This window comes from Lynx rufus, unplaced genomic scaffold (assembly GCF_022079265.1).
Source record: "Lynx rufus isolate CCGP_SWC_20201006 ecotype Redwood Valley unplaced genomic scaffold, mLynRuf1.p SCAF_15, whole genome shotgun sequence".
In the NCBI taxonomy this organism is placed as follows: Eukaryota; Metazoa; Chordata; class Mammalia; order Carnivora; family Felidae; genus Lynx; species Lynx rufus.
This window is the reverse complement of record NW_025814829.1, coordinates 28,923,866-28,949,308: the sequence shown is the minus strand read 5'-3', so window position 1 is coordinate 28,949,308 and position 25,443 is coordinate 28,923,866. Positions and strand designations below refer to the sequence as shown.

General features: G+C 54.0%; 1 protein-coding gene across 1 annotated transcript; it reads left to right on the top strand.

The window, feature by feature from the left end:
• On the top strand, positions 1–25,073 carry PLXNA2 (plexin A2). The gene is made up of 17 exons (XM_047076452.1): positions 1–161; positions 293–386; positions 4,438–4,677; positions 5,324–5,467; positions 5,761–5,995; positions 7,911–8,053; positions 8,749–9,017; positions 10,983–11,049; positions 11,267–11,413; positions 12,053–12,212; positions 12,585–12,688; positions 16,425–16,524; positions 17,820–18,010; positions 19,438–19,607; positions 22,136–22,348; positions 23,041–23,191; positions 24,629–25,073. The coding sequence occupies exons 1-17, from the start codon at positions 1–3 to the stop codon at positions 24,728–24,730; spliced, it is 2,691 nt and encodes an 896-aa protein (XP_046932408.1). The 3' UTR covers positions 24,731–25,073.
• Positions 25,074–25,443: the final 370 nt, after the last annotated feature.

Sequence of the window (25,443 nt, the reverse complement as noted above, 5' to 3'; positions counted from 1 at the left end):
ATGAACGAGATCGTGTGTGTCTCACCCCCGTCATCCAACGGACTGGGCCCAGTCCCCGTTTCCGTGAGTGTCGACCGAGCCCGCGTGGATAACAACCTGCAGTTCGAGTACATAGATGACCCCCGGGTGCAGCGCATTGAGCCGGAGTGGAGCATTGCCAGGTGAGGCAGAGGTGGGACGGATAACGCCCAGCCGCCACCTGACAGAACCCCTGTCTTGTGAGGGGGCCGGGGTCGAGGTGGTAGCCATTTGAGAGGGCTTTTAACCTAACCCAGCCTCTGCTTGTTCCCAGCGGCCACACACCCCTGACCATCACAGGCTTCAACCTGGATGTCATTCAGGAGCCAAGGGTCCGAGTCAAGTTTAATGGCAAGGAGTCTGTCAACGTGAGTAACCGCCGGTCCGCCTGGCCCTCCCTATAACCACAGCTCTGCGTCTGGGTTTGCAATGTGATGAGGTCCGTGTTAGCTCCCTCTTCCAACCAGATGCACTGGAGCGGCCGTCTATGGGGGAAGAAAGTTAGTTCAAGACCCTGAGCTTGGAATCATGGCCCCAAACACCTGAACCTTCCAAGGACTCTTGCAATTACAGCATAATCATTTCTCGTCAGAGGGCGAGTATATAAATGTCCTGGCTTCTGAGCTTAAGAGAGATCACAGAAGGGCTCCTGGTTTCATGCTATGTTTGCTTTGAGGTCCCGTAAGAAGCAGTGTGGAAGGGTGAAGAAATGCTGGCTCCAGAGGCAGACACATCTGAATTGGAAGCAGGACGCTGCCCTCCATTAGTCGTACGACCACGATCAAGTCGTTTAACCTCTGTTATCCCCTATTCTCTGCCTGTGTAAACGCTGACGATAAGACTCTCCTCGCCGATCTGTAACGCGAAGCCCTTGGCGGGCACTAGGTTAGCGCTTGATAAACGGCAGTCACTGCGAGCAGCTAGCTAGTCCTACCCCGGCTGCGAAGGTGATCAGTCGAACATTTTACTTTTCTCCTCGGTGCGGAGCCATGTAACTTAATTTTTTTTCTCTACGGACGTTTGTGGTTTTTAAAGAAGTTCCCTATCATAAAAGTAGAATGTCTGAGATGTCGTTACACATTTTTTAGTTAGTTCTGGTGGCTTCCCCCTCAGTCTTGTTAGCCGGTATTCTCTGAAACACTGCTGTATTCATAATTATAGTCCAGGAGATGCTATTATGGCCGTTATTTTTCATATAATTGCTATTATTGCTGCTTTGACCTCAGGGGATTGAGTAGCTGTGATAAAGACAGGAAAGATGGTACTGTGCCTACCCTTTTATCCCTGACAGACCCCCCGCATGCTGGAAGCTTCCTTAGGAAACACAGAAAGGCACAAAATGACACAGCATTTGAAGGCAAGTTCTGGAAAAGTTACAGGGATCATCTGGTCCACCCCCCTCGTTGTATAGCTGAGGAAACTAATGCCAGAAAGGAGTAACGGCTTGTCCCCAGCCACGAGGGTAGCTGGAGGCAGAAGCAACTAGATCCCCCCAAAACCTGGGCCTTTCATTACCAGACCCCGTGAGATGCTGGTGATCTGGTTATGACATTCCATCATGGCAGACATGCAGGGACACCCGTATCACACCTTCAGTTTCCACCCTGGTCACAGCTCTTTGGGCCAGGAGAGCACGTGCCTCCTTATCCCAAGTGGAGAACCTGATCCAGGGGTAAAAAGACCTATGCTCCCACTCCACTTCCAGACTGAAGCCAGTGTTCCCAGTAGCTCACAGACCACCTTGTCAAACTCCAAGGACTAAGTGGAAGGAAGGAAAATGAGGGGTGGAAATGGGAACAGTGGCCTGACACTCAGGAAGGATAAAACCCCTAAATAAATTAGGTACGTGTTTTGAAATAAAGGTTTCACTATTACTCAGGTATGTCAAGGCCAACAGCACAGGAGGCAACTGCCATTGGAAAGATAGTTTGTTATACTCACAGACCCCAAGGGAAGGGGGCTTCCACACCAAGGGGGAAGCAGCCGGGGTGGGGGGGGTCTGGAAGCAGAGGGAGGAAAGGGCACTGTGGCGAGAGCCTTTATTATGGCTTCTGCAGGAAGGAAGCATGAAGGCAAGGTAAACAGGCTTAGGGTTGCCCAGTCCGAATCGTTTTAGCGGCCTCTGGGGCACGGGGGCTGTTCCTGATTGTCCCGTGCCCGGCCTGGTATGATTAGGGATGGTGGATGGGTGCTCAGAGTGTAGAAAAGGAGACGGTCAGGGGTCTGGGCTCCGGACTGATTGGTTTGCATCACAACAGCGTGCTCTAGCAGGCAGGTTGTTTGCGGTCTCTAGGCACTGGCTGGTCCCAGGAGGGGGATCCCTCCAGGTCGTAAGGCCCCAGATGTCACAGCAGTAGAAGTACAGGAAGTAAAAGACATGGTTAAGGCAGTACAGAGTAAGTATGTGACTGACGAGGTTAACCTCCAAAGCCTGCGGCCTTAGTCCCCACGAAGCCATTTGAAGAGAAGACTGGTCTGGAAAGGCCTTCCCTATACCTGACATCCATCTGCAAAGGCTAAGGTCTTGCAACCCTGGGCAGGAATCTCCCCAGCAGTTCCCCCAGCCCACCCACTGTGCCCTCCGTGTTTCAAGGAGTTAAGTGATGGTTCCTCCCTGTTGAGAGCTGGGGGTCCTCAGGCTCAGTAGTGACCTGCCTGGAGCCTGCAGGCGGACAGGCCTGGAGGAGCCACCTGGATGTGGTCTCTTCATCAAGCCTGGCTCCACAACGGGAAGGTGGTGACCTCTGCCCCCTGCCTTTACTGTTGGGAGCTCTCTGTCAAGAGCGGTGGGGACAGAAGAACTCTGCCCCCCGCCCCCACAGGCACCTCTTCAGCCCACTGGGTCTACCTCTTCCCTCTGGATTTTGAAGCATCCCCAGTGAGACGTGAGAAGGGCCAAGGCAAAGGCCACAAAACCCCCAGGAATTTTGGCAAATAAAGTGCCGATGCAGCACCGGGCAGTTAACGAACAGAGCCTGCTTGTTTGGGAGTGATTTGCTTATTCAGAGAGGAGTCTGGTCTAGGGAGCCCTCCCCCGCCCGGGCATGCAGCCCTCAGCAGGCTGTTCTAGTGAAACTCTTAAACTCCCTCTGGAAAGTGGGGGTTAACACTTGGACTTGGGGGTCTGACATAATCTCTGTGCCAGGGTCAGCTTCTCTGCGATTTCACACGGGGTCTTGTTTTCGGAACATGAAGCTCGTGTGTGTGTGTGTGTGTGTGTGTGTGTGTGTGTGTGTGTATGTTGGCCAGACTCACAACACATGTGAACCTGCCAGGACAGCGTGTACTTGAGCAGGCCGAGCTCTCCCAGATGCCCTTGGCTGTTGCTGGGACACCCAGAGCCCCAACCAGGACCGTGCTGAGCGCAAGCCAGGAGGAGAGCGCGTGGGAATCGGGTTTTGTCCACATGCCACGCGGGGTCCTGTGGCGGTTTCTTCAGTCCGGCCACCGTCCTGGACAGCCCTGGAACTAAACCACCAGAGAAGGGAATGGCGCCGCTCACGCTAAGTCGAGGCCAGCTCAGCTAGGATTTTAGTACAGACACCAGGGTCTACCCAAAAAGGAAGGACATCATGACCTCAGTATCCGTACCCGGGCTACTCCCTTGTGTAGAGTGGGGGGGAGGGGGGTGCCTGGCTGCAGAAGAGAGAGATCCTGAACAGAATGCTTCAAGACTTGAAGGATTCTTTTTACTCATCAGTGTATTCAGTAAACATTAACTGAACACCTACTATGTGCTGGCAGAGTGCTCATCTCATGCTACTCCCTGCGCCCCAACACATACACACCCTGTCTACACTGCTGTCCTGCTTTGTCCTCAAACTCCCTCCTCCCCAGGACTTTGCTGCCCTTCCTTCTGCCTGGGACTCGTTGCCCCCACCCCTCCCCCTCCTTGTCTAGGAGAGTCCTGCTCGTTCTTCAGGTTACATTTCACTCCTTCTGTGCAAGGAAAAGTGTCCCTGAGTCATCCTCAGGCCACGGCCATGCACTCTCTCTCACACACACACCCTCCTACCCTGACTGGGCCTTTCACACAGGCACTCATGCATTTAGCGGTGCTCGAACCCCTACTGCAGTCCGGTCCCCGTCTGGGACTATGTTATAATGCGTGTTTGGTCATTTGTCTCCTCCTCCGGACGATGACAGTGTCACCAAATGGCCCCAGCTGCTAGCATAGCGGCTGACACAGAACAGGCCGTCAAACGACGTTGGTGAATGAATGAATGAGATTAACATGTGTGCCCCAGTCTCCCAAATTTCACAGTCCTTTTTCTCAAGGGGCTCACCGTCTAATGAAGACAACCAAGTAATCAGGGGGTGACAGGCCAAAGCAAAGAGAGGGCGGGAGGTGGTAGTGTGACCCCCCCCCCCAACCTCTCACTCGATCTGCATTTAAATGCTGCACTCTGGGCCTCCCAGGTTTGTAAAGTTGTGAACACCACCACCCTAACCTGCCTGGCACCCTCTCTGACCACGGACTACCGGCCCGGCCTGGACACTGTGGAACGGCCAGATGAGTTTGGATTCGTCTTTAATAACGTCCAGTCCTTGCTCATTTACAACGACACCAAGTTCATCTACTACCCCAACCCAACCTTCGAACTGCTCAGCCCTACCGGAGTGTTGGATCAAAAGCCAGGATCCCCCATCATTCTGAAGGTAGGATGGGCAGAGAGCAGTGCCTGGCCCGTGCCGTCATGGTGACAGCCCCCCTCCCTCCCGGCCTTTCCTGTTCGCCTCTCTGTGCTCACGGCCTCGCAAAGCTGCCATCTCCCCGAAAAGGGAGCTTGTTTATAGATATTGACCCATCCAGCCATATATCTGGCCCTTGGGATTCTCAAGGAACACTTTACAATGTTGCTGTTTGTTCTTGTGAGCTTTGGGACGCCAAAATTCGGCAGCGCCTTGGAAGCAAACACTTCCTTTCATTGACCGCTCCCGTGGCCACCGTAGCCCGTGCGCCTATTCCGAGGGGTCACGGTGCCCCGGAACGATTCGTCCATCTGTTTTGTTACTTTCCTTTATATCCCACGTGCTCTCCTCCAAATGCTCCCTGGTTTGGAGTCTGTCTCTCCTTCCAGTCTTCTTCCCATCCCTTCCTCCCTTGCTTTCTCTCCTCCCCGCATTTTCTCTCTCTTTCTCTGGAAATTGGGGCTGTTTGAAGTTTTCCCCAGAAACTCTGCACGGAGTCATCTATTGGTTTTTGCACGGCTGCCCTTCCCCCGCGGCTGTCATCTCTTTTTTAGGCAGTTAACTTCTGCGTCCCTGCGTCAATTGTTTCTTTTAAGATTACTGTTCTCCCCAGGGCAAAAACCTCTGCCCTCCTGCCTCTGGAGGTGCCAAACTCAACTACACCGTGCTGATTGGAGAGACCCCGTGTGCTGTCACTGTGTCGGAGACACAGCTCCTCTGCGAGCCCCCCAACCTCACGGGGCAGCACAAAGTCATGGTGAGTGAACCCTCTTCCTTTTATGACTCCCCCCCACCTCCTCGCCGTGCATGCATGATCTGTCACAAAGTGAGGCTGTCCCGTCTACGTCCTCCATAGCCCCTCCTCACCATGTTCTACATTGAGATGGGTAGAAGTTGAGAACCCAAGAAAGGAAAGGGAGATCATAAGCAGGAAGTTGTTTCATGTCCAAGTCTGTACTGTGTGGCCGTGGTCACTCATTGCCCTTTCTGAAACCTAAGGATCGATGGCATGCCAGGGCTCTACAGCGTCTGTGTGTGTGCAATGCACAGGTTCACGTGGGCGGGATGGTGTTCTCTCCTGGCTCGGTGAGTGTCATCTCAGACAGCTTGCTGACCCTGCCAGCCATTGTCAGCATCGCGGCGGGCGGCAGCCTCCTGCTCATCATCGTCATCATCGTCCTCATTGCCTACAAGCGGAAGTCTCGAGAAAACGACCTCACTCTCAAGAGGCTCCAGATGCAGATGGACAACCTGGAGTCCCGCGTGGCCCTGGAGTGTAAGGAAGGTAGGTGGAGGCACTGTCTCGCTTCCTGGCCCCGTCTTTCGTCACCAGTCCTTTACCGCCTCCCGGGAAACTGCTCTTATCGCTGTTTCCATCCCTCCCACCCTCAGCCTGTTTTCCCAGAAACTCACTTTGCTTTTAGCATTAGAGAAGTCCCATTAAGAATGCCCAGGGCGAGGCCCCAGGTCTGACCGTCTTGTTCCTGGCCTTCCTGAGCCCTGACTTATCTCCCAGTCTGGGAGCCTTTCTCTCCCTTTCGGGGCCTCGGTCTCCCCACAGTCAGAGCCTCCCAGGCTCGGCTGTCGGTTGCTATAGGTCCCCCAGATGGGAATCCGGCTCCTGTTTCTTGCATAGCTGCTCTCAGAGCGTGTGGAGGCAGCTCTTCACCTGCCTCCGGCCTTATCCCCTCCCCTCCCCCAGGGCTTGTTTTCCACCCGTGCCACAGGCCGAGCGCTCTGAAGGCCGCCACTCGCTGGTGTCCTCGGCCGTGGACACACGTGGGAGTAGCGATTGCTTCCTTCCATCTCCCATGCAACCACAGCCTCGAGGTGACACATATACTTGGGTGTCCCCTCGGGCTGAGGACCCACCGGGCTCTCTGGGTAAACATTTCAATTAAGAATCAAAACATTTCTCCCTTTGCTACAAACATCAGGATCAGGAACAAGCCCTCTCTGCTGGGTTAAAGGGAACGGCTGGGCTGGGGCAACGTGGGGAATGGCTTCTCTGGTGCCAGGGCAGGGGAAGGGCGGGGAGCAGGGCATCAGGCAGACAGACCTGCCACCAAAGGAACGCTCCCCTGTCAGCTGAGGGCCTGATGGCTGGGGCGCCGCAAGGCTGGCTTTGGTGTTCTTAGTTCCCTGTGTGTGTGTGTGTGTGTGTGTGTGTGTTAAAGTACACATAACATCACATAAAATCTGCCATTTTAACCCTCACTGTCTCCACACCCTAGGGCTCTTCCTTCCAGCTCGGTAGCATTAAGTACATTCACATCGTTATGGAACCACAACCGCCATCCAGAACTTTCTCTTCCTCCCCAGCTGAACCGCTGTATTCATTAAACAGTAACCACGGCCCCCTCCCCACTGGCTGCTGTCAGCCACCATTCTACTTTGTTTCTATGAATTTGACTTCTCTAGGACTCTCATATAAATGGAATCACACGGTATTTGTTCTTTGCGTCTGGTTTACTTCATTAAGCATAATCCATGCTGTGGCATCCATGTGGTTGCAAGTGTCAAGTGTCAGAATCTCTTTCCTTTTTTTTTTTTAATTTTTTTTTAATATTTATTCATTTTTGAGGGACAGAGCATGAGCAGGGGAGGGACAGAGAGAGGGGGGAGACCCCGCATCTGAAGTAGGTTCCAGGCTCTGAGCTGTCGGCACAGGGTTCCAGTTTTTCCGCATCCTCGTCAACACTCACTGTTGTCCATTTTTCTGTTATAGCCACCCTAATGGGCAAGATCTCATGGTGGTTTTCATGTTCATTTTTGTCCAAGGTCTTTGCATCTTGATTCATTATTCTCTTGCTTGGAAGGAAAGGGGAGGGAGGCTGCCTGTTCTGCGCGTGGCTTCATCCCCTTGGCCGCTGCCTCTCCGCTGTTTCGAGAACCTGCAGCCCCATGCATGATACTAGTCATGGTGTCCTTCCCTTTTCTTTGTTTTAACTACACTTGTAATACGCAGAAAGAAAAGGCAAAATTAGGCATTGGCAGACAGGAGGAAATGATACAGAAATGGCCCACGTGCCTACCACCTAAGAAAGGAGGCCCGGAGATACCTCACACCTTCTGGAGATGCAACCCAACAACCCTCCTTGTCTCCACACCCCAGGCCTTCACAGACGTCTTCTCCCGCCTTTCCCCTCCCCTGCCCCGGTCGCCCTCCTGAGCCTCCCTGTCTCCCTGCATTTTCATAGCCTTTGCTGAGCTCCAGACAGATATCAATGAGCTGACCAGCGACCTGGACCGCTCTGGAATCCCCTACCTGGATTATCGTACCTATGCTATGCGAGTCCTGTTCCCCGGCATCGAGGACCATCCCGTGCTGCGGGAGCTGGAGGTAACGACTGCCTCTCTCCCCAAGTCACCCGGCAGGAACGCAGGACCTGGGAAATGCAGATGGGGCCCAATAGCTCAGAGAAAGGTCGGGAGTAAGGAGGAGAAACGGCTTACAACAGCATCACCCCCACAGGGATGTTTCTCATCAGGCGGATCACGGCCAAGGTGGGGGTGGGGGGGGCACCCAGGCTCTTTAGGATGATTCCAGGGGAAGGCTGATTGTCATTTTTTAATTAATGACTAAATTAATTAACTACGATTCTGCCACATTCTCAAATGGATTTAAGGGGGCTTAAGGAAAGACCTACGATTCTGTGAAGTTTGTTTGCTCGTTTGTTGGTTTGTTTTGCCAAAGATAATAAATCAGGGCAGAGAGGATTAAAGGGAGACTAGCAAACCAAGCAAGTCTGATGGAGTATCTCCTGTGGTACCCCTGGGACAGGCGGACGGACAGCATCCCCTGCGAGGGCTCTGCCTGGAGCCGACCCCCACAACCGAGGGGGCGGCCAGAGCAGATGGTGGACCTCAGAGCCCAGCCATTCCTACCCCATCGCGGGTGCGGGAGATGGGGCGGGGTGGCCGTAGGCGTCACGGACGGAGTCCTACAGCTATCGCCACGCAAGACCCTCGGGGAGAGGCCGGGCTAGGAGGCCGGAAGCCTGTCCTCTGAGGGGGCGCCCGTCCCGTCCACCCCAGGTGCAGGGAAATGGGCAGCAGCACGTGGAGAAGGCCCTGAAGCTCTTCGCCCAGCTCATCAACAACAAGGTGTTCCTGCTGACCTTCATCCGCACCCTGGAGCTGCAGCGCAGCTTCTCCATGCGCGACCGCGGCAACGTGGCCTCGCTCATCATGACCGGCCTGCAGGGCCGCCTGGAGTACGCCACCGACGTCCTCAAGCAGCTGCTGTCCGACCTCATCGAGAAGAATCTGGAGAACAAGAACCACCCCAAGCTGCTCCTCCGCAGGTGCGCCCCGCGGCAGGGGGCGGGGAGGGGGGCCTGGGGTCGCAGCGGGCTCGCGGGCCCTGCTAGAGCAGCATGACAGGCTCCCCATCGCAGACATGACACCCATGCGCAGTGGCCTGTGTCCGCGCCTCTCGCGGCGCAGAGTCTGATCTCCCCGTGGCCCCGGGAGGCTGTGTCTGCACCTGCTAAGTGTGAAGGAGGAGCCCGGACCTCGGCTCAGAGCTCGGCTCGAACCCCGGCTCGAACCCCGGCCCTGCCACCTGCTAGCGGTGTGGTCCCGGGCCCATGACGCGGCCTCTCTGCTGTTTATCTTCCTCACTGACAAAATGGCATCGGTAACACTGTCTCCCAGTCTCTGTCCCTCCTTGTGCCTCTAGAGCTGCACTGTCCAGTGTGGTAGCCACACGTGACTGTGAATTAAAATGAACTAGAACGTGAAATTCCGTTCCTCCGTCGCGCTAGCCACGTGCCAAGGGCTCAGTCACCGCATGCCGGCCACCATATTGGACAGCGCACTTAGGGAACAGTTCCATACTCCCCGAAGGTTCTGTGGGACAGAGGCTGGCTGGAGATTTGCTGCAGCCTTTCCCTTCCGCGCCCAGTTCCCAGGATTCGTATCACCAGCAGCCGCCACAGGCTCCTTCCGCCCTTGCCATTTTTACTGGCAGGAGAGAGGGCTGGAGACCTTGGCATCCATCCCCCAAGGCCACCCTCCCTGGAGGCCCCAGGGAGCAGAGCAGAGCTCCTGAGCCCCTCTGGCAGCAGAGGTTGGAATGCACCATCTCCATTTCCCCACCCTCCTCTTTAGCCTGCTCCCAGCCAGGTCGCAGGCTTCCAGACCCCACGTGGGGTGAGGAGGGAGGAGGAATGGCTTTGTTTTATGAGTTCTGAGCCCCCATCCTGCCAATCTGAGCATTAGAAACTCTCATTAAGAACTGTTGTATTTAAATTAGAGCTAATCTCAGGCACAATGCAGGGAGAGGGTGCTGGGAGGGGCCAGGGGACAAAGCTACAATTTCTTCTGCCATTGTCACTCTCTCCCAGGCCCAGATTGCAGAGCAGCCCTGGCAAATGCCTGGGATTTACCGCAGCCAGAGGGTATAATTTGCACTACACGTAGGGTGTTAAAATACCCCTCGGCATCCCCATCCCCATCACGGAGGGTCTGTTATAGCTGCTTTGTTCCTTCCCCGAGTCCCCAGATCTGCAGCCCAGGTTGGGGGATGGGGAGGGGTGGTGCTTGCAAAACAGATCCCCTGTGCGCTGAACACTCATGCACACCGCTCTCCACTTGAGTGGCTGGGATCCACAAGCCCACGCGATAGCAGTAACGACAGCTAATACTTACGGAACAGTGCTCACGGGTGCCAGGTGCTATTCTTAGCGCTTTACATACTTAACTCATTCAATCCTGATAACAGCCCTGTGGGATAGATATTATCATGGTCCCCATTCAAAGATGGGGAAAAGGAACCCAGAGACTGCGGAAATGACTTGCCCGGGGAAATGACTTGCCCGAGGTCACGCAGGCAGTCCGTGGCAGAGTCAGACTTGGAATACAGGCAGTCTGATTCTGAGTGGCTGGAGGGGCGGGTACCAGGGGCCTTTGGGGTATGAAAATGGAGTATTTAGGCACGCAAGGAATCCCAGAGGGACAGAGAAACTCAGTTGATCATCCTCAGGCCGGCAGGAAGTAAGGAGAACTGGTCATTGATAGCCCTGTGGAAAGGGGTACCTGGCACCTTCCTATGCAGACCCGTAGTGCCAGTTCCACAGGGAATTGTGGCCCAGAAAGAAGAAGCCTCTGGCCTGAGGTCACACTTCTCGCTCTGGTGTCCTGGCTCCCAGCCCTGCATGCTTTGATGCCCTGTTGTTCTCTTGGGCTACGGTGCGTACAAGCCAGATGACCCCCCTCTCGAGACCCCCTCCACAAAGGACCGCCTCTCACCCCTTCTCCCTCCCCAGGACAGAGTCTGTGGCCGAGAAGATGCTGACCAATTGGTTTGCCTTCCTCCTGCATAAGTTCCTGAAGGTGAGATTGGGAGCGAGCCGGGACCTAGAGCTGAGAGTAAGATGGGAGGGGGACTGCTCCAAGCCTGGCCATCGGGGCTTGCAGGGGGACCCCTCAGGAGTAGGAACCTGCCTGGCAGGGGTGCTCCAAAGCAAAGCAGGCCTGGGAGCATGGCCGGGAGAGGGAGAGGAGGAGACTGGTGCCCCCGCACAGCCCACGCCCTTGCCTGTGCCCACAGGAGTGTGCGGGAGAGCCACTGTTCATGCTCTACTGCGCCATCAAGCAGCAGATGGAGAAGGGTCCCATCGACGCCATCACGGGTGAGGCCCGCTACTCCTTGAGCGAGGACAAGCTCATCCGGCAGCAGATCGAGTACAAGACCCTGGTGAGGAGGCTGGAAACTTAGGGGACACAGCAAACCTCCTGTCTCAGATCCATTTTCTGCCCTCCAAGCACAAAGCCAATCAATAAAGAGGCTAGGATATGGCCTGGGGGCAAGTCTAAGGGGCGTGCCAAGTGTTCCAAGAGTGTGGCAGACATGCCTTTGTTTCCCCTCCCCATCTCAGCTGGTGGGCCTAAAGAGCCCTGTCTGTCTCAGTTTACCCTAGATGATATGGTGGGGGTGGGGGTGAGACCCCCTCCATTAGGTATGGGGAAATTAGCATTATGGGGAAGAATATGAAATTGCTAATTCCTAACATAGAGGCTTTGGGAGGTGGGTGGCCAGCCCTGGATACACCTGGAGCCATCTCTGAACCCCTAGGACGCCTCGTTCCGGGATTACAGTGGCTCCTAAGCCAACCAGGAACTAGAAAGTGGAGTCCCAATTCTTTGAGAAGGGCAGGGTAGGCATGGCTCAGGTTATCATTTGGCAGATGGCAGGAAGGAGAGAGAACCTGAGGCATGGATATTTCTCTTGTAGGGAGGGTAAGTCTTAAAAGGGGAGTAGTCCAAGGGCTTCCTCCCCCTCCTTCAAGCTGTCCCTTGAACTCCTATCCTGCTCCCCCTCCGTCGTCACTTGTAGATCCTGAACTGCGTCAACCCCGACAACGAGAACAGTCCTGAGATCCCAGTGAAGGTGCTAAACTGTGACACCATCACACAGGTCAAGGAGAAGATCCTCGATGCCGTCTATAAGAACGTGCCCTACTCCCAACGGCCAAGGGCTGTTGACATGGACTTGGGTAGGAGGCCTGGGCTTGGAGTGTGTGGGCAAGGGGTAGAAAGTGGCTTCCAGGAGGACCTTTGGGCCATGGCATGGAATGAGGTGAGAAAATGAGAAGCCGTGTCCTGCATAGGCCCCTCCTGGGGACAGTCCTGCCCCAGGCAAGGGGCCGTAGGAAATACTTCTCCCAGGGCACTGCTTGCTCTGATGTGGCCACCTCTGGTGAAGTCCACACTTCTCCCCAGCTGCCTTGACCCCATGGGGCCCTTGAAGTCTCGAAGCACTATGAGTGGCACCAGCTGGGGTTGCCAGGCCCCTAGAGGAGGCAGGACTGGGTGACCTTGGTTCATAGCCCACCCCCCCCCTCACCTACACCACCCCCTCTCCCCAGAGTGGCGTCAAGGCCGGATCGCCCGGGTCGTGCTGCAAGATGAAGACATCACCACCAAGATCGAGGGCGATTGGAAGCGGCTGAACACGCTGATGCATTATCAGGTGAGGGCAGGGGCTTTGAGCCGCGACCTTTGACTCCACAAAACGTTCCTTTCACTCCAGGGTTTGCTCTCAGGCCCTCAGAAGTCTAGAAGAGATTTTCTCATCTACCCCTTCCTCCTCCCCTGAGTATAAAACAGAGATTTTCAGCCATGACTACCTATGAGAATCATTAGGGAAACTTCTCAAAAAGACGAGTGCCCCGCCCCCGCCCCAAGAAACCGATTTAAGTGGTCTGGGTGAGGCTAGGCATTTCTATTCTGTGTGTCTCTACCTCCACCGAAAAATGGCATATTGTGAAGTCCTCTGAAAGGACACTGGCCGTGGGTACCTGCTGCTTTCTGTCCTCAGCATCTCATCAACGCAGCTTACACTTCTCACTTGCCACGGAGCAAGAAATTGGACAGACTTGTCTTCCGGGTCTTGCATCCTGCTACTTACTAGCTGGTGTCCTTGGGGAAATTACTTAAGTTCTCTTCTTTCTCATCTGTAAAATGGAGTTCAAAGTGATCCCCGCCCCATAAAGTTGTGTGAAGTCGATTCAGTGCAGTAAAGTGTTCGGCACAGAGGCAGATGCACTGAATGAATGAACAGTCAAAAAAAAAAAAAAATTCCGGCAAAAGAACAAAAGATCCAGGAGTATCTATTCCTGCCTCCCCTTCCCTCCCATGGTAACGACTGCTCTCGTGGCTGGGGGTCTCTGTAAGATTAAGCACAGGTAGGCTGGTTGGGACTCAGGAAAAATACTGAAATAGAAGCTGGAAATGAGAGACACCGAGGGAAATTAAACCAACCAGAGGAAGCGCCGCAGGCTGTGAGACCCTAAGGGATTGCCTGATTAATAACATCCTCCCAGGTCCACGCCGCGCACAGGGAGGGTGCGGAGGGACTGGCAGGCACCGGGTTGCCATCAGCCAGGCCACTGGGGGTCCTGAAGGCCAATAGGAGCTGGCTGGGAGGCTCCGAAGCACAAAGGAAGCTAGTGGGGGACATTGGGGGCAGCCCCAGAAACGCTCCTCTGCAGGCTCCATCCACCTTACTGGCCTGCGTAAACTGTGCCGGGTCCCTGACCACACCCAGCCCCAGACAGAGGGAGTGTGGTGTCTGAGAAGAGTAAAGGCTTTTCAAGCTGTATTAAAACCCCCGCTTCTGCACTCACTGGTGGTGTGTGACTTTCACCTCTCAGAACCTGGGCTCCCCATCTGTAAAATGAAGATGACAGCCAGGGCTTGTGAGGGTGGTTGGAAGAATTAGAAATAACGGGTGAGGGACGCGGGAGGTAGACTTATAGCCATTCCCTGTTGATTCCGCCCCCATCCCGCTCACACGGTGCCGATGCGTCCTGTAGAGCACTTGGAATGAGCTGGTTATAAAGCGCAAAAGAGAATAGCATTGTGCCTTCAAATCATCAGTTTCTCAAGGGCAGGAGTGAGCCCTTTCTTTTCTGTCTGTGATGCCCTGACGGTTGTTACCGAGCCGTCCGTCCTAAGGCTTCCAATCAGAATGGAATGTTCTGTTCTTACAGTGCTCATCATACAAAGCACTTCCAATTCCCCGATGTCATTTATCATTCATGTATTCATTCGTTCCTCAAATATTTACTGAGCTTTGCCGAGTGCAAGGTACTTCCCACATGCTGGCCCAGAGTGATGAGAAACACCAGCCATCATTCTTCCCTTTAGGAGACTGTGATGATGATGGTGATGCCCATAATAACCACACTAATGCGATACTTACCGAGTGCCCACTGGGTGCCAGGCACTGCTGTCGGCCTTTATGTGTCCTGACCCCTTTAATCCTCATGATACACCTACATGCCATTAGTATCCCCATCGACAAATGAGACGACAGAGACACGGAGAGGTTAACCGACTTTCCTGATGTCATGTAGCTAGTAAATGGCAGAGCTGAGGTCGGACCCAGCCAAGCATCTTGACCGTGGATTTGCACCGCCTGTCAGTCAAGAGAAAGAACGACCGAGCACTGAAGACGAGAGAGATTTAGTGACGAGACCTGGAACTGAATTGAACTGTGGTCATTCGCGTCACCTTGTGAATCTTCCTTTAGGTGACAACAAACCACACGTGGAGAGCATCATCTGTTCTTCTTGGGAGTATAAACCCCTGCCCCTGCCAGGCTTTCAGAGTATCGTTTCTAGACTGCCAGTTGCAAGGAGAGTTCCTGAAGGACAGAGGTGGAGAGGTTCCCCTCAGTTCCAGACCCGGTACCGATGGTGCGGACCACTGGCAGTCCAGGGAGCCACCCCGGCTGGGGAGTAACGGGGCACTAGAACTTTCCAGATGCCTTAAAGAGCAAAGGGCCCTTCAGCTTTATGCCATCAAGTCAAAGCATCGCCCCCTTGTTACTCTCCCTGGAGTCAAAGGTCCTGGAAGTCCCTCCAGGAGAAAATCTGCATAATCTTAATTAACAAAGAGATGTTAAAAAACTTCCTGGGTTCCCGCAGATTTATAGGGAGGGTAAAATTAAACACCACTACTAAAACCGGCTATCAGGGAATCTCGTTAGCACTAATGTTCATTTATAGTTTGACTTCCCAACATTTAATTCTTTTTTGGTGGGAGAGAGGGACTGACAATTTAAGACCCAGAAAGATGGTTTTACGACTGGTGCAGCTATAAATCAAACTTATAAAGTTCATAAAAATTGTTAAAATAAAAAATGGTTTAATAGGAATGTTTTATGGCCCATAACATTATTATAGCTGTTTTATTCCCTCTGCGTTAGGGGTTTAATTGGATCGCCACAATTCTGGGGATTCTCCGTTTTTATTGGATGGAGGGTAATCTTAAATCAAAATGGCCCCAAATGTCTTCAATATGGCTTGTCATTTATCAGCCCTTTCCCTCCAGGCCGGGTGCTGAGCCTGGGTACCCTCACAGAGGACAGAGCGACAAGCCGTCTTTCTCTCTGCCTCCCCGAGAGCAGTTGCCCTGTTGGTGGAACCCCTCAAGGTGGCCCGGGCATTATAGGACCCTGGCCAGAAAAGAAATCAGAGCCAAAACGGAAAATGGGCTGCAGACCAGTGTGACTTGAAATGAAATCCCAAATTAGGATATAACGAGGAGAACATGTGCTCTGGAGCCTGACAGACCTGGCTACAGAGATGGGCTGTACCATGTATTCATTCATTGTGTGGCTTTGAAGACATTGCTTAGCCCCTCTATGCTTCAGTTTCCTCATCTGTAAAATGGTACTAATCGTGCAAACTCACGGCGTTGAAGGGAGGCTTGAGTCTAGCCCAGGCTGTCCAATAGAAACATAATGCCAGCCACATGTGTAAATTAAAACTTTTTACTAGCCATGTTTAAAAAGTAGAAATGAGCCGACGAAATTGATGATAACAATATATCTTCTCTAACCTAATAGATTCTAAGATAAATATGATTTCAACATGGAATCAATATGAAAATTATTAATGAGATAATTTGTGTTCTTTCATTCATGCTAAGCTACTGAAACCCAGCGTATATTATGCGTTTATAGCATAATAGCTCGTGTTATAGTTTAGACACTTACAATGTATCTCCGTTCGGACTAACTGAAGTTCAAGTGCGCGATTAGCACAGGTGGCGAACAACTACCGTGTTGGACGTATTGGCGAGTAGCAACCATAGTATCGTCAATATCCCTGAACTCCTTGTGCCTTACCCCACGCCTCCTTCGTTACCTTCTAGAAGTAGAAGGTAGAACCACACTCTACCTTTCCTACCCTTCTCAGGTGTCAGACAGATCAGTGGTGGCTCTGGTCCCCAAACAGACCTCCTCCTACAACATCCCTGCGTCTGCCAGCATCTCGCGCACATCCATCAGCAGATACGGTGAGGACCTGGAAAGGCAGCCTGGGCAGCCTGGAGGCGGCTTCTGTGATCTACCGTGGACTTCTCACCAGCCCTTTGGACGAGCAGACGGCCCTCGCAGCTGCCCTTGTCCAGTCAAGGACGTTTGCTCATTTCCTTCCCTCCCCCCTAGTGCAGTCATTCCCGGCCCGGCTGCGTCCTCAGAGCTGTGGGAGTTGGCGCACCACGTGCCCTTCCTTTGACAGCCTGCACCTGCTGAAGGAGGTTGAGGGGCCCAGAATCAGGGAGGCTCCTGGGTGGTGTTTCCCACATGCCAGTCCTTGGTCCAGTCCCAATTTGTACCTGTTGTCCTGGCTGAGTTATTACTAGCCCCCCTTTACTCCCAAAAGGGTCCCAATTTGGCAAGTAATTGACCATCCTGGCCCATCCACCCCCGAGGGCACAAGGGCCCCCAGTGCCTGCTGGGCCATGAGGTTACCTTGCTTCACCCTCTCTTGCTCCATTTCTTCTGGCTTTGTATATGCAGGAAGGCTTTGGGTTTTCCAGCTCAAGGACTGAGTCCAGTGGCTCCAAAAATGGCTTAGGCAATTCCATATTCTAGGCTCCAAGTAAGAAGGACCCATTGACTCCCAAGAGGGAGCATTATAAGTTACAGCTTCTTAGCACCCAGAGTTTTAATCAAAGCCCCTATGAAAATATTCGGCTGACATATTACCTATTGATTATTCTTTGCCGTGCAAGCATCAGGGGAGGAGAGCTCCCATATTTGCAAGGCTGTCTCCAACTCACAGAATTTCCAAACTCCTTTTTATTTTTAATTTGTTTTAATTTTTTTATTTAATTTTTAAAATGTTTTTAGAAGTTTATTTTGAGAGAGAGAGAGCGTGCACGCACATGTGCACACGTGCACACACACACAAGCGTGCACGAGTCGGGGAGGAGCAGAGAGAGAGGGAGAGAATGAATCCCAAGCAGACCCCAAGCTGTCAACGAGGAGCCTGATGCAGGGCTTGAACTCATGAAACTATGAAATCATGACTTGAGCCGAAATCAAGAGTCGGATGCTTAACCTACTGAGCCACCCAGGTGCCCCTGAATTTTATTTTAAAAGAAAGGGTTTCAGTCTCCTCTGTCATCATGCCAACCAAGGATCCCTACAATAACCCACCAAATATGAAGTCCCAAGGGTCCCTGTCCAATCGCAAGTAGTTTATTCTGAGTGAGTGCAGTAGGCGGGCAGAGATTCTAGAAGGATTCTACAAGCAAGCATGGCGAAATCAGTGTCTCATGGGCCTCCACTGCCCCCTTCTCCTCAGACTCCTCCTTCAGGTACACCGGCAGTCCCGACAGCCTGCGGTCCCGAGCCCCTATGATCACCCCAGACCTGGAGAGTGGGGTTAAGGTGTGGCATCTGGTGAAGAACCATGACCATGGGGACCAGAAGGAGGGTGACCGGGGCAGCAAGATGGTGTCTGAGATCTACTTGACCCGGCTACTGGCCACCAAGGTAACTCCTGCTCTCCCCAACCCGGGAGGGCTCCTTAGAGGGGTATGTCCTGTCCACCCCACCCGCCCACCAGCGTAAGAAGACTTTCATGGAGTCTGTGCTTTAAGGGGACCCATTCAGACAATCAGACCCAGGTCCCAGAGCAGGCTTTCCAGAGGATCGGGCCACTGCTGTTTCTCCCCTACCCTTTGGCAACGGTTGCAACAATATCATTGCCCCTGGCCCATCAAGACCACCATTACTCTGCAAAGGAACTGCTCTCTCGGCTCTGGGTGCCTGTACCTTTTAGGAAAATGTTAGGGTTTTCTTATCGATGTCAGCTGGATATGCCAGCCTCCACCACCACTGCCTTTTCTACCCGCTTTCCGGCCACATCGGGAGGGAAAGCATAAAGGCCTGGACCTGCCAATAATTGGAGAGAAGCCTCCCCCTTCCCCATCCCATCCCACCTGCCCCCGAGTGCTGATGGAAGTGAGGGGGCCACGGTGCTGGAAGCTGTGATCTAAAAGCCGTCTTCCAGCTTCCCTCGCGGAGAACAAATACGCCTGTAAGGATGGCAATTATGTGGCTCGTATTTGCCAGCACGGGTCAGATTTCAAATGCTCTCCACCACAGACCCCACAGAAATGCCGCTGAAATTCTAACGCAGTGGCATCCAGGTTGCAGCTCTCAGACTTGCTCCCAAAGATGACATAGAAATACACCCTCAGACCACGTGTCTCAAATTTTGCTTTTGCTAATATGCTGATGAGAGACGAACACAGGACACCAGAAAAAAGGTTGGACATTTACCTAACCGTCAGAAGTGTTCCTTGAACCTGTCAACTGTGGGATGCAGGCCCGGCCTTGTCCCTGCCCAGAGATCCTCCAGGGCCCCGTGGGTCAAGGCTGGGCCTGGCTGTCCTTGGATCTGGACCCTTGTACCCGCAGCACCCACTCCCAGACGCCACTGATCCCAGGCCACTGATACCACAAACCTCCTCACTCCTTTCACTCAGACCCGTTGCCGTCCTGCCAGGAGGCTCATCGTCCTCCAGGCTGTTCCGCAGACACCCTCTCGTCCCAGCGTGCGCCCACCGTCCCCTGTGGGCAGCCTGGGCTCCGAGGACTCACGGTCTTCCCGTCCCAACACCCTGTGCCTACGCCCGCCCGGCACGGACACAAGCATACATGTGCCATGTGGCTGCCAGTTGGAGGAGAGGTTCTTCCCAGGAATCTGTAGCCTCTCCAGCCCCTCCCCCCTCCCCGACACCCCCGCAGCCCCCTCCCTCCCCACCCCCCCACCACACGGTCTGCGCAGCCTGGTGCCGCAGACAAATTTCCAAGGCGGGATCAGTCCAAGGCACCATCTGGTCTGCCCGTCTGCTGCCTGCACCCCCACCCTCCCCCACCCTCCCCTTCATACTCTCCCACCGTCCCTCCCCCAGGGCACCCTGCAGAAGTTCGTGGACGACTTGTTTGAGACCTTGTTCAGCACTGTGCACCGGGGCAGCGCCCTCCCCCTGGCCATCAAGTACATGTTTGACTTCCTGGATGAGCAGGCGGACAGACACGGCATCCATGACACAGATGTGCGGCACACCTGGAAAAGCAACTGGTAACCCCTCGGGGACCCCAGGGGGAGCTGCGGCCTGGAGAGGCCGCGAGGTGTGGGAGGTGGGACCGGCCCGGACCCGGGAGATGCGGGGAGCCCGTTCCTCGCGGGGCCGGGTACTCTGAGGTTCCTAGAACAAATAGCGCACATATGCTCTGCATCCCCAACACGGTCCCCGGGCTGCCAGCGCCCAGTGGGGCCCGCCTGGCTTCGGGCCCGGCACCGGGACGCGTGCTTGAGCTCTGCCCTTTCAGGTGGAGATCCTTTCCCAGGGAGCACTTCCTCCCTGACCCTGAGACCTCTGGTTCTCAAGAAAGGATGCTGGAGGAACCTACATAAGGAGCCACCTTTGGACCGAGCTGCACAGCTACAGAGCCAGTCAGCGTCAGGCATTCTGAGGGGGGCAGAACCCACGGCCCTTCCTGAGACGGGGAAGCCCTGAACTGGACATAGACCCCGGGGAGAGAGCTTGCACCTGCTATAGATTTGAGCCCACCAACCGGGAGGATGTCGTTGCAAACTTGATCCCTTAAGGCCAAGTTATTACCCCGGCGCCATGGCTTTCAGGAAGCAGCGGGCAGGGTGTCCTGCAGGCGTGACTCTTCCCTAAGGTAACCTCGGCAGCCAGACCGCGGTGGGACAAGCGGCTCCCGCAGGCCCCTGGCAAAGGACTTTTCTCTCCTCGGTTTTAGACCCGCATCGCCAGCCAAGCTAAGGACTGGCTCTCAGGTCAGACGGGGCCTGGCCAAGAGCCGGAGTCAAAAACCTTCCTCCAGGAAAGAGCACGGAGAGGGGAGAGAGGAGGTCCAGGCATGTGGGTTGGGCAGGCAGCCCGCACAGCTGTCTGGAGTCAGCGATCTCCTCAGAAAACAGAGCCGACACAGATGGGCCCCGGCTGTTATTTGGGAATCAAAAATCCTAGCAACCGGCAAAACACTTTGGAAAAAACCAACCCCATCCCATATAATCCTTTCTTCTCCGAGATGCTGTGGTTGCTGGCCCTCTGGAGCCCGCAGCTTTGATCACAGGATAGTGAAATGGGGAGATGCCGGTGGCCGGTGGTCGCGGGGGAGAAGCCCACGGCGCGCCTCAGCAGGGCAGGCCTTTCGTCTGGATTCCCGGGGGCAGAGCCCTGCCTGTCTCCTTTGCTTTGGAAGACTCCCCAGCCCAGTGCTGCGGTTTCAGGGAAATGAAGAGAAAGTTCTGGATTATCCCCGTCTCTCTGCCTTCTGTTGCCAAACAGGCCCCCGTCCTAGAAATGCCCTGCCCTGGGGTTGTGGCAGGAAGAGTCCCCTTCTCCAGACCTCAAACAGCTAATGTCCGAGGAAAGAATATTAGATGCTCCCCAGAGCTGCCAGAGGGGGGGAGAGTGGAACAGATGAGTCACCTCTCAGCCGAGGCAGCTTCTCCTGGCTACAGGACAGTGTCTGATCCTGTCGTCCTTTGGAAGATAAGCAGAAATCGTAATGGAAGTGTTTGGAGTGGGCAAAGTTGCCCTTCCCAAGACTTGGCATGACTGAGGCGTTTGGGAAAGTCTGGGGCACTTGAGGGTCAAGAGAAGATGAAGGAGAGAAGAAAGGTAGGCTGGATTTCTGGACCGCCATCTCAGGCCAGAAGGACAAGCCCGGGAACAAAGCTCACTCACACAGGAGCCCGGGAGTTAAGGCCCTGCGGGCAGCTGGAAGAGAGGACGAAGCTGGAAAAGGCACAGAAACAGCAGCTGTTCTGATTTTGAAGGGGAATAAATGGGCTTTTCCTCCTTATGGCCTCAGGAGCAGAGAAAACCCATTCTCCTCTGACTGTAACTTCCCAAGCCGCAGAAAGAACACTCCTAACGACTGATCAGTTCCTCTTGGGGTGGGAAAACGCTGAGCTACACTGAGTCGTTCCCAGCATGCCCACAATGGCCTCCTCTCCTCCCTCTGCCCCTGCCCAGATAGAGGAGAGCCCCCGGGGGAGAGCCCTGAAAGAGGCGCCCCCTGGGGGGCCCACTCCTCAGCCCCACCCACCGGGCCTGGCCTGCCCTGGGAAGTGGCGCAGGGGGCCAGGCTGGGCGGGAGCGCAGGTGGCGCCCTTTGTGGGGCTCCGAGGCAGCGCCTGGGGCTGCTGGCTGCGTCCTTCCGGATAACGGCCATGGCACTGTGTAAAGGGACTCCAGGAGTCTGGGGGCTTTGTTCGAAGCTCTGAGAAAACTGTGCAGTTCTCTGTACTTAGGCTTCCCTGGGGGCCTGGGAGCCTTTGGCAAAGGCTGCCGGGAGGGAACGGAACCCACCTCCGTCTATCTACCTCTCGGTAGGGATCAGGGTCGGCCCCCCTGTTAGGGTGCGATGGCGCCTCTCCGCTTCTCCCAGGGTCAAGAATCACTTAGGCTAAATTAGCAGCCCTGGCTGGCCCAGTCCTCTGTGATTACGTTCCCTTGCCCTTGGGAGAGAGAGGTTTCACTCGTAGAAGGAGGAGAGGAGTGTTAGTGGACGACACCAGGGGCACGGTGGAGGCTCGGCCCTCAGGGTCCCTTCTGCCTTTACCCACAGCCTCCCTCTGCGCTTCTGGGTGAACGTGATCAAGAACCCCCAGTTTGTATTCGACATCCACAAGGGCAGCATCACGGACGCCTGCCTGTCCGTGGTGGCCCAGACCTTCATGGACTCCTGCTCCACGTCAGAGCACCGGCTGGGCAAGGACTCCCCCTCCAACAAGCTGCTCTATGCCAAGGACATCCCCAGCTACAAGAGCTGGGTGGAGAGGTCAGTAGCTTCCCTGGGACAGGCCCACACCCCTGCCTGTCTGCTCCATTCCCCACGCTGTGGGCTTCACTGAGGACTCACAGCCGGGTTTGAGGTACCTTCGGATCTCAGGTTCCCCTCCTTGCCCCTTGTCCAAGCTTTCTGGTAGAGGAAGGAGGGGAGGCCCTGTGCCCTTGGAGCTCAGACCATTATCGTTCTGATTACCTGGTATTGAGCACATGCTAAGCAACCAGTCCTGTGATAAAGATTTTTTATGCGTCCTCTCATTATAATATCCAACAGAGTGGCAAAGTAAGTATTATTGTCATCGCCATTTGACTAATGAGGAAACTGAGGTACAGAGAGGCTTAGTAACTTGCCCAAGGTCACCCAGCTAGCAGGCAGTAGAGCTGGGGTTGGAATACAAGGAGTCTGGTTGGAGTCTGGTCAGAGTCTGGGCTTTTATGCATTCTGGGGGGGTGGGGGGACACTATAGTGGGAGCTCGGAGCTAGATGGAGTCTGGCCTCCTGAGCAACAGTCTCCAGGCCTCGCCCTTAGCTTGAGGCAAGAGGCCAGAGGAAAACACATCGAAAGAGACATTGGAGGCAGGAGTAACTGGGGACATGCAGTGCTCTCGAGGGGCCCGAGGTCGGAGTAGTGTAGGCAAATGTGTGCCAGGTCCCCGTTACGGAGTCTGTCCTCTCTATGGCAGATACTATGCAGACATTGCCAAGCTCCCCGCCATCAGTGACCAGGACATGAACGCCTACCTCGCTGAGCAGTCCCGTCTGCATGCTGTGGAGTTCAACATGTTGAGTGCCCTCAATGAGATCTACTCCTACGTCAGCAAATATAGCGAAGAGGTAAGGCAGGGCCCTGGAGGGGACAGAGACTGACACACAGCCAGAAAGGCAGTTAAACAGAACGCCTGGTCCAGCCTCTAAGTAACAGCGACAGAGGGTAGCTTAGAGAAAACACTCATGGAATCAAAAACCCATGAGCTCAAAAATCATTACCATTCCCTTAGAAGGTAGCCTTATCGTCTCCAACTCATCCAATGCTTTCTTACACATTCCATTGTCTTTCACCCTTTGGCAACATAATAAACAAGACTTTGATGATGTAATTATTTTTCCTTTCAAAGTGTTGGACAATTAATTTCATTCTTTCTTAAACAGTGAATCAGACTATTCTTTGCACTTGGGCACATCCGTCAGTTGCATTTTAGGTACGCAGGTGGACCTTAACATGAGGAGAGGTTGAATAAGACAGCTTCAGAGGATTTACAAGACCTGCATTGACACTGTACCTGAAATTAGCAGTAGTAATAATAATAATGATAATGAGGGGCGCCTGGGTGGCGCAGTCGGTTAAGCGTCCGACTTCAGCCAGGTCACGATCTCGCGGTCCGGGAGTTCGAGCCCCGCGTCAGGCTCTGGGCTGATGGCTCAGAGCCTGGAGCCTGTTTCGGATTCTGTGTCTCCCTCTCTCTCTGCCCCTCCCCCGTTCATGCTCTGTCTCTCTCTGTCCCAAAAATAAATAAACGTTGAAAAAAAAAATTAAAAAAAAAAATAATAATAATAATGATAATGATAATAGCTAATACTTAGCACTTCGTCGTATATGCCAAATATTGTTTTATTTCTTTAAAAAAAATTTTTTTTACATTTATTCATTGTTGAGAGACTGAGATGGACAGAGCACAAGCGGGGGGAGGGGCAGGGAGAGAGGGAGACGCAGAACCCGAAGCAGGCTCCAGGCTCTGAGCTGTCGGCACAGAGCCCGACACGGGGCTCGAACCCACGAACCGCGAGATCATGACCTGAGCTGAACTCGGACGCTTAACCGACTGAGCCACCCAGGTGCCCTTGCCAGATATTGTTTTAAATATGTTGTTTTAAGATACACCCAGGCACAGATGTGCCTGGGTGGCTCAGTCGGTTAAGCGTCCGACTTCAGCTCAGGTCATGATCTCGCGGTTTGTGGGTTCGAGCCCCGTGTCGGGCTCTGTGCCGACAGCTCAGAGCCTGGAGCCTGCTTCGGGTTCTGCGTCTCCCTCTCTCCCTGCCCCTCCCCCGCTTGTGCTCTGTCCGTCTCTCTCTCAAAAATGAGTAAACATTAAAAAAAAATTTTAAAGATATATCCATAGACATATATACACTCAGTTAATCATTTACGTGATTTCAGGTCACGCTCCTTAGGGCGGGATGGAAAGGCAGAAAGAAGGACGAAAGACTCAGCACATGGCTTCTTCTAAACTGAGTTCTGAAGTCCCCCCCACCTCTGTTTTTGTTCCTCAGCTCCTCGGGGCCCTAGAGCAGGACGAGCAGGCCCGGCGACAGCGGCTGGCGTACAAGGTAGAACAGCTCATAAATGCCATGTCCCTGTCCATTGAGAGCTGAGAGACGGAGCCTCACGTTCCCGGGAAGAGGGACCCATGCAAGCCGTCACCCTGCGCGTCTCAGAAGAAGGACAAGTGAAGGGGATCAGCCCCCAGAGCTTGGTGTCCCCTGAGACCCCATCACGGGGAGAGGGGAGGGCCCCTCTCCCCACGCCAGCCACGTTTCGTCACAGCCGGTTCCCGCAGGGAGAGACCACGGGCGCCGTCCCTCCACAGTGAGAACCAGAGAGAAGCAGGGGCCCAGAGAAGGCGGTTCTTCAAGCCGAGAGGCACGAACTGGGGACAGTTCTGCCTCTGTGACTGCTGCTTTGCATGAAAACTCATTTGATGTATATTGGGGAAATAATGAGAACTTTATTTAATTTTTTTTAAGAAAAGGAAAAAAAAAACAGAAATAAAACAAAAAGCCTCCCTGTTAATCCGGTCCAACTTCTGTTTCATTCTGATTTCTGCCCCCCTTCCTTCTTCCCTCCCCCCTTCCTCGAGTGACTCCTCTTTCCACATGGCAGAAAAAGCCTGCAAAGAGAACCGGAGAGAAATTGGAGGGAAAACGATCATTTCCTTCCCCTTGAAATTACGAGAAAATGAGGAGGAGGAGAAGAACGAGCACAAGTTCACCCCAAACGCTTCGCCGAAACAGAGGCCAGGAAAACCTGGAATTATCCCGGCAGCCACAGGAGCATGGGAGCTACAGAGCGCGGTGCAGACGGCAGC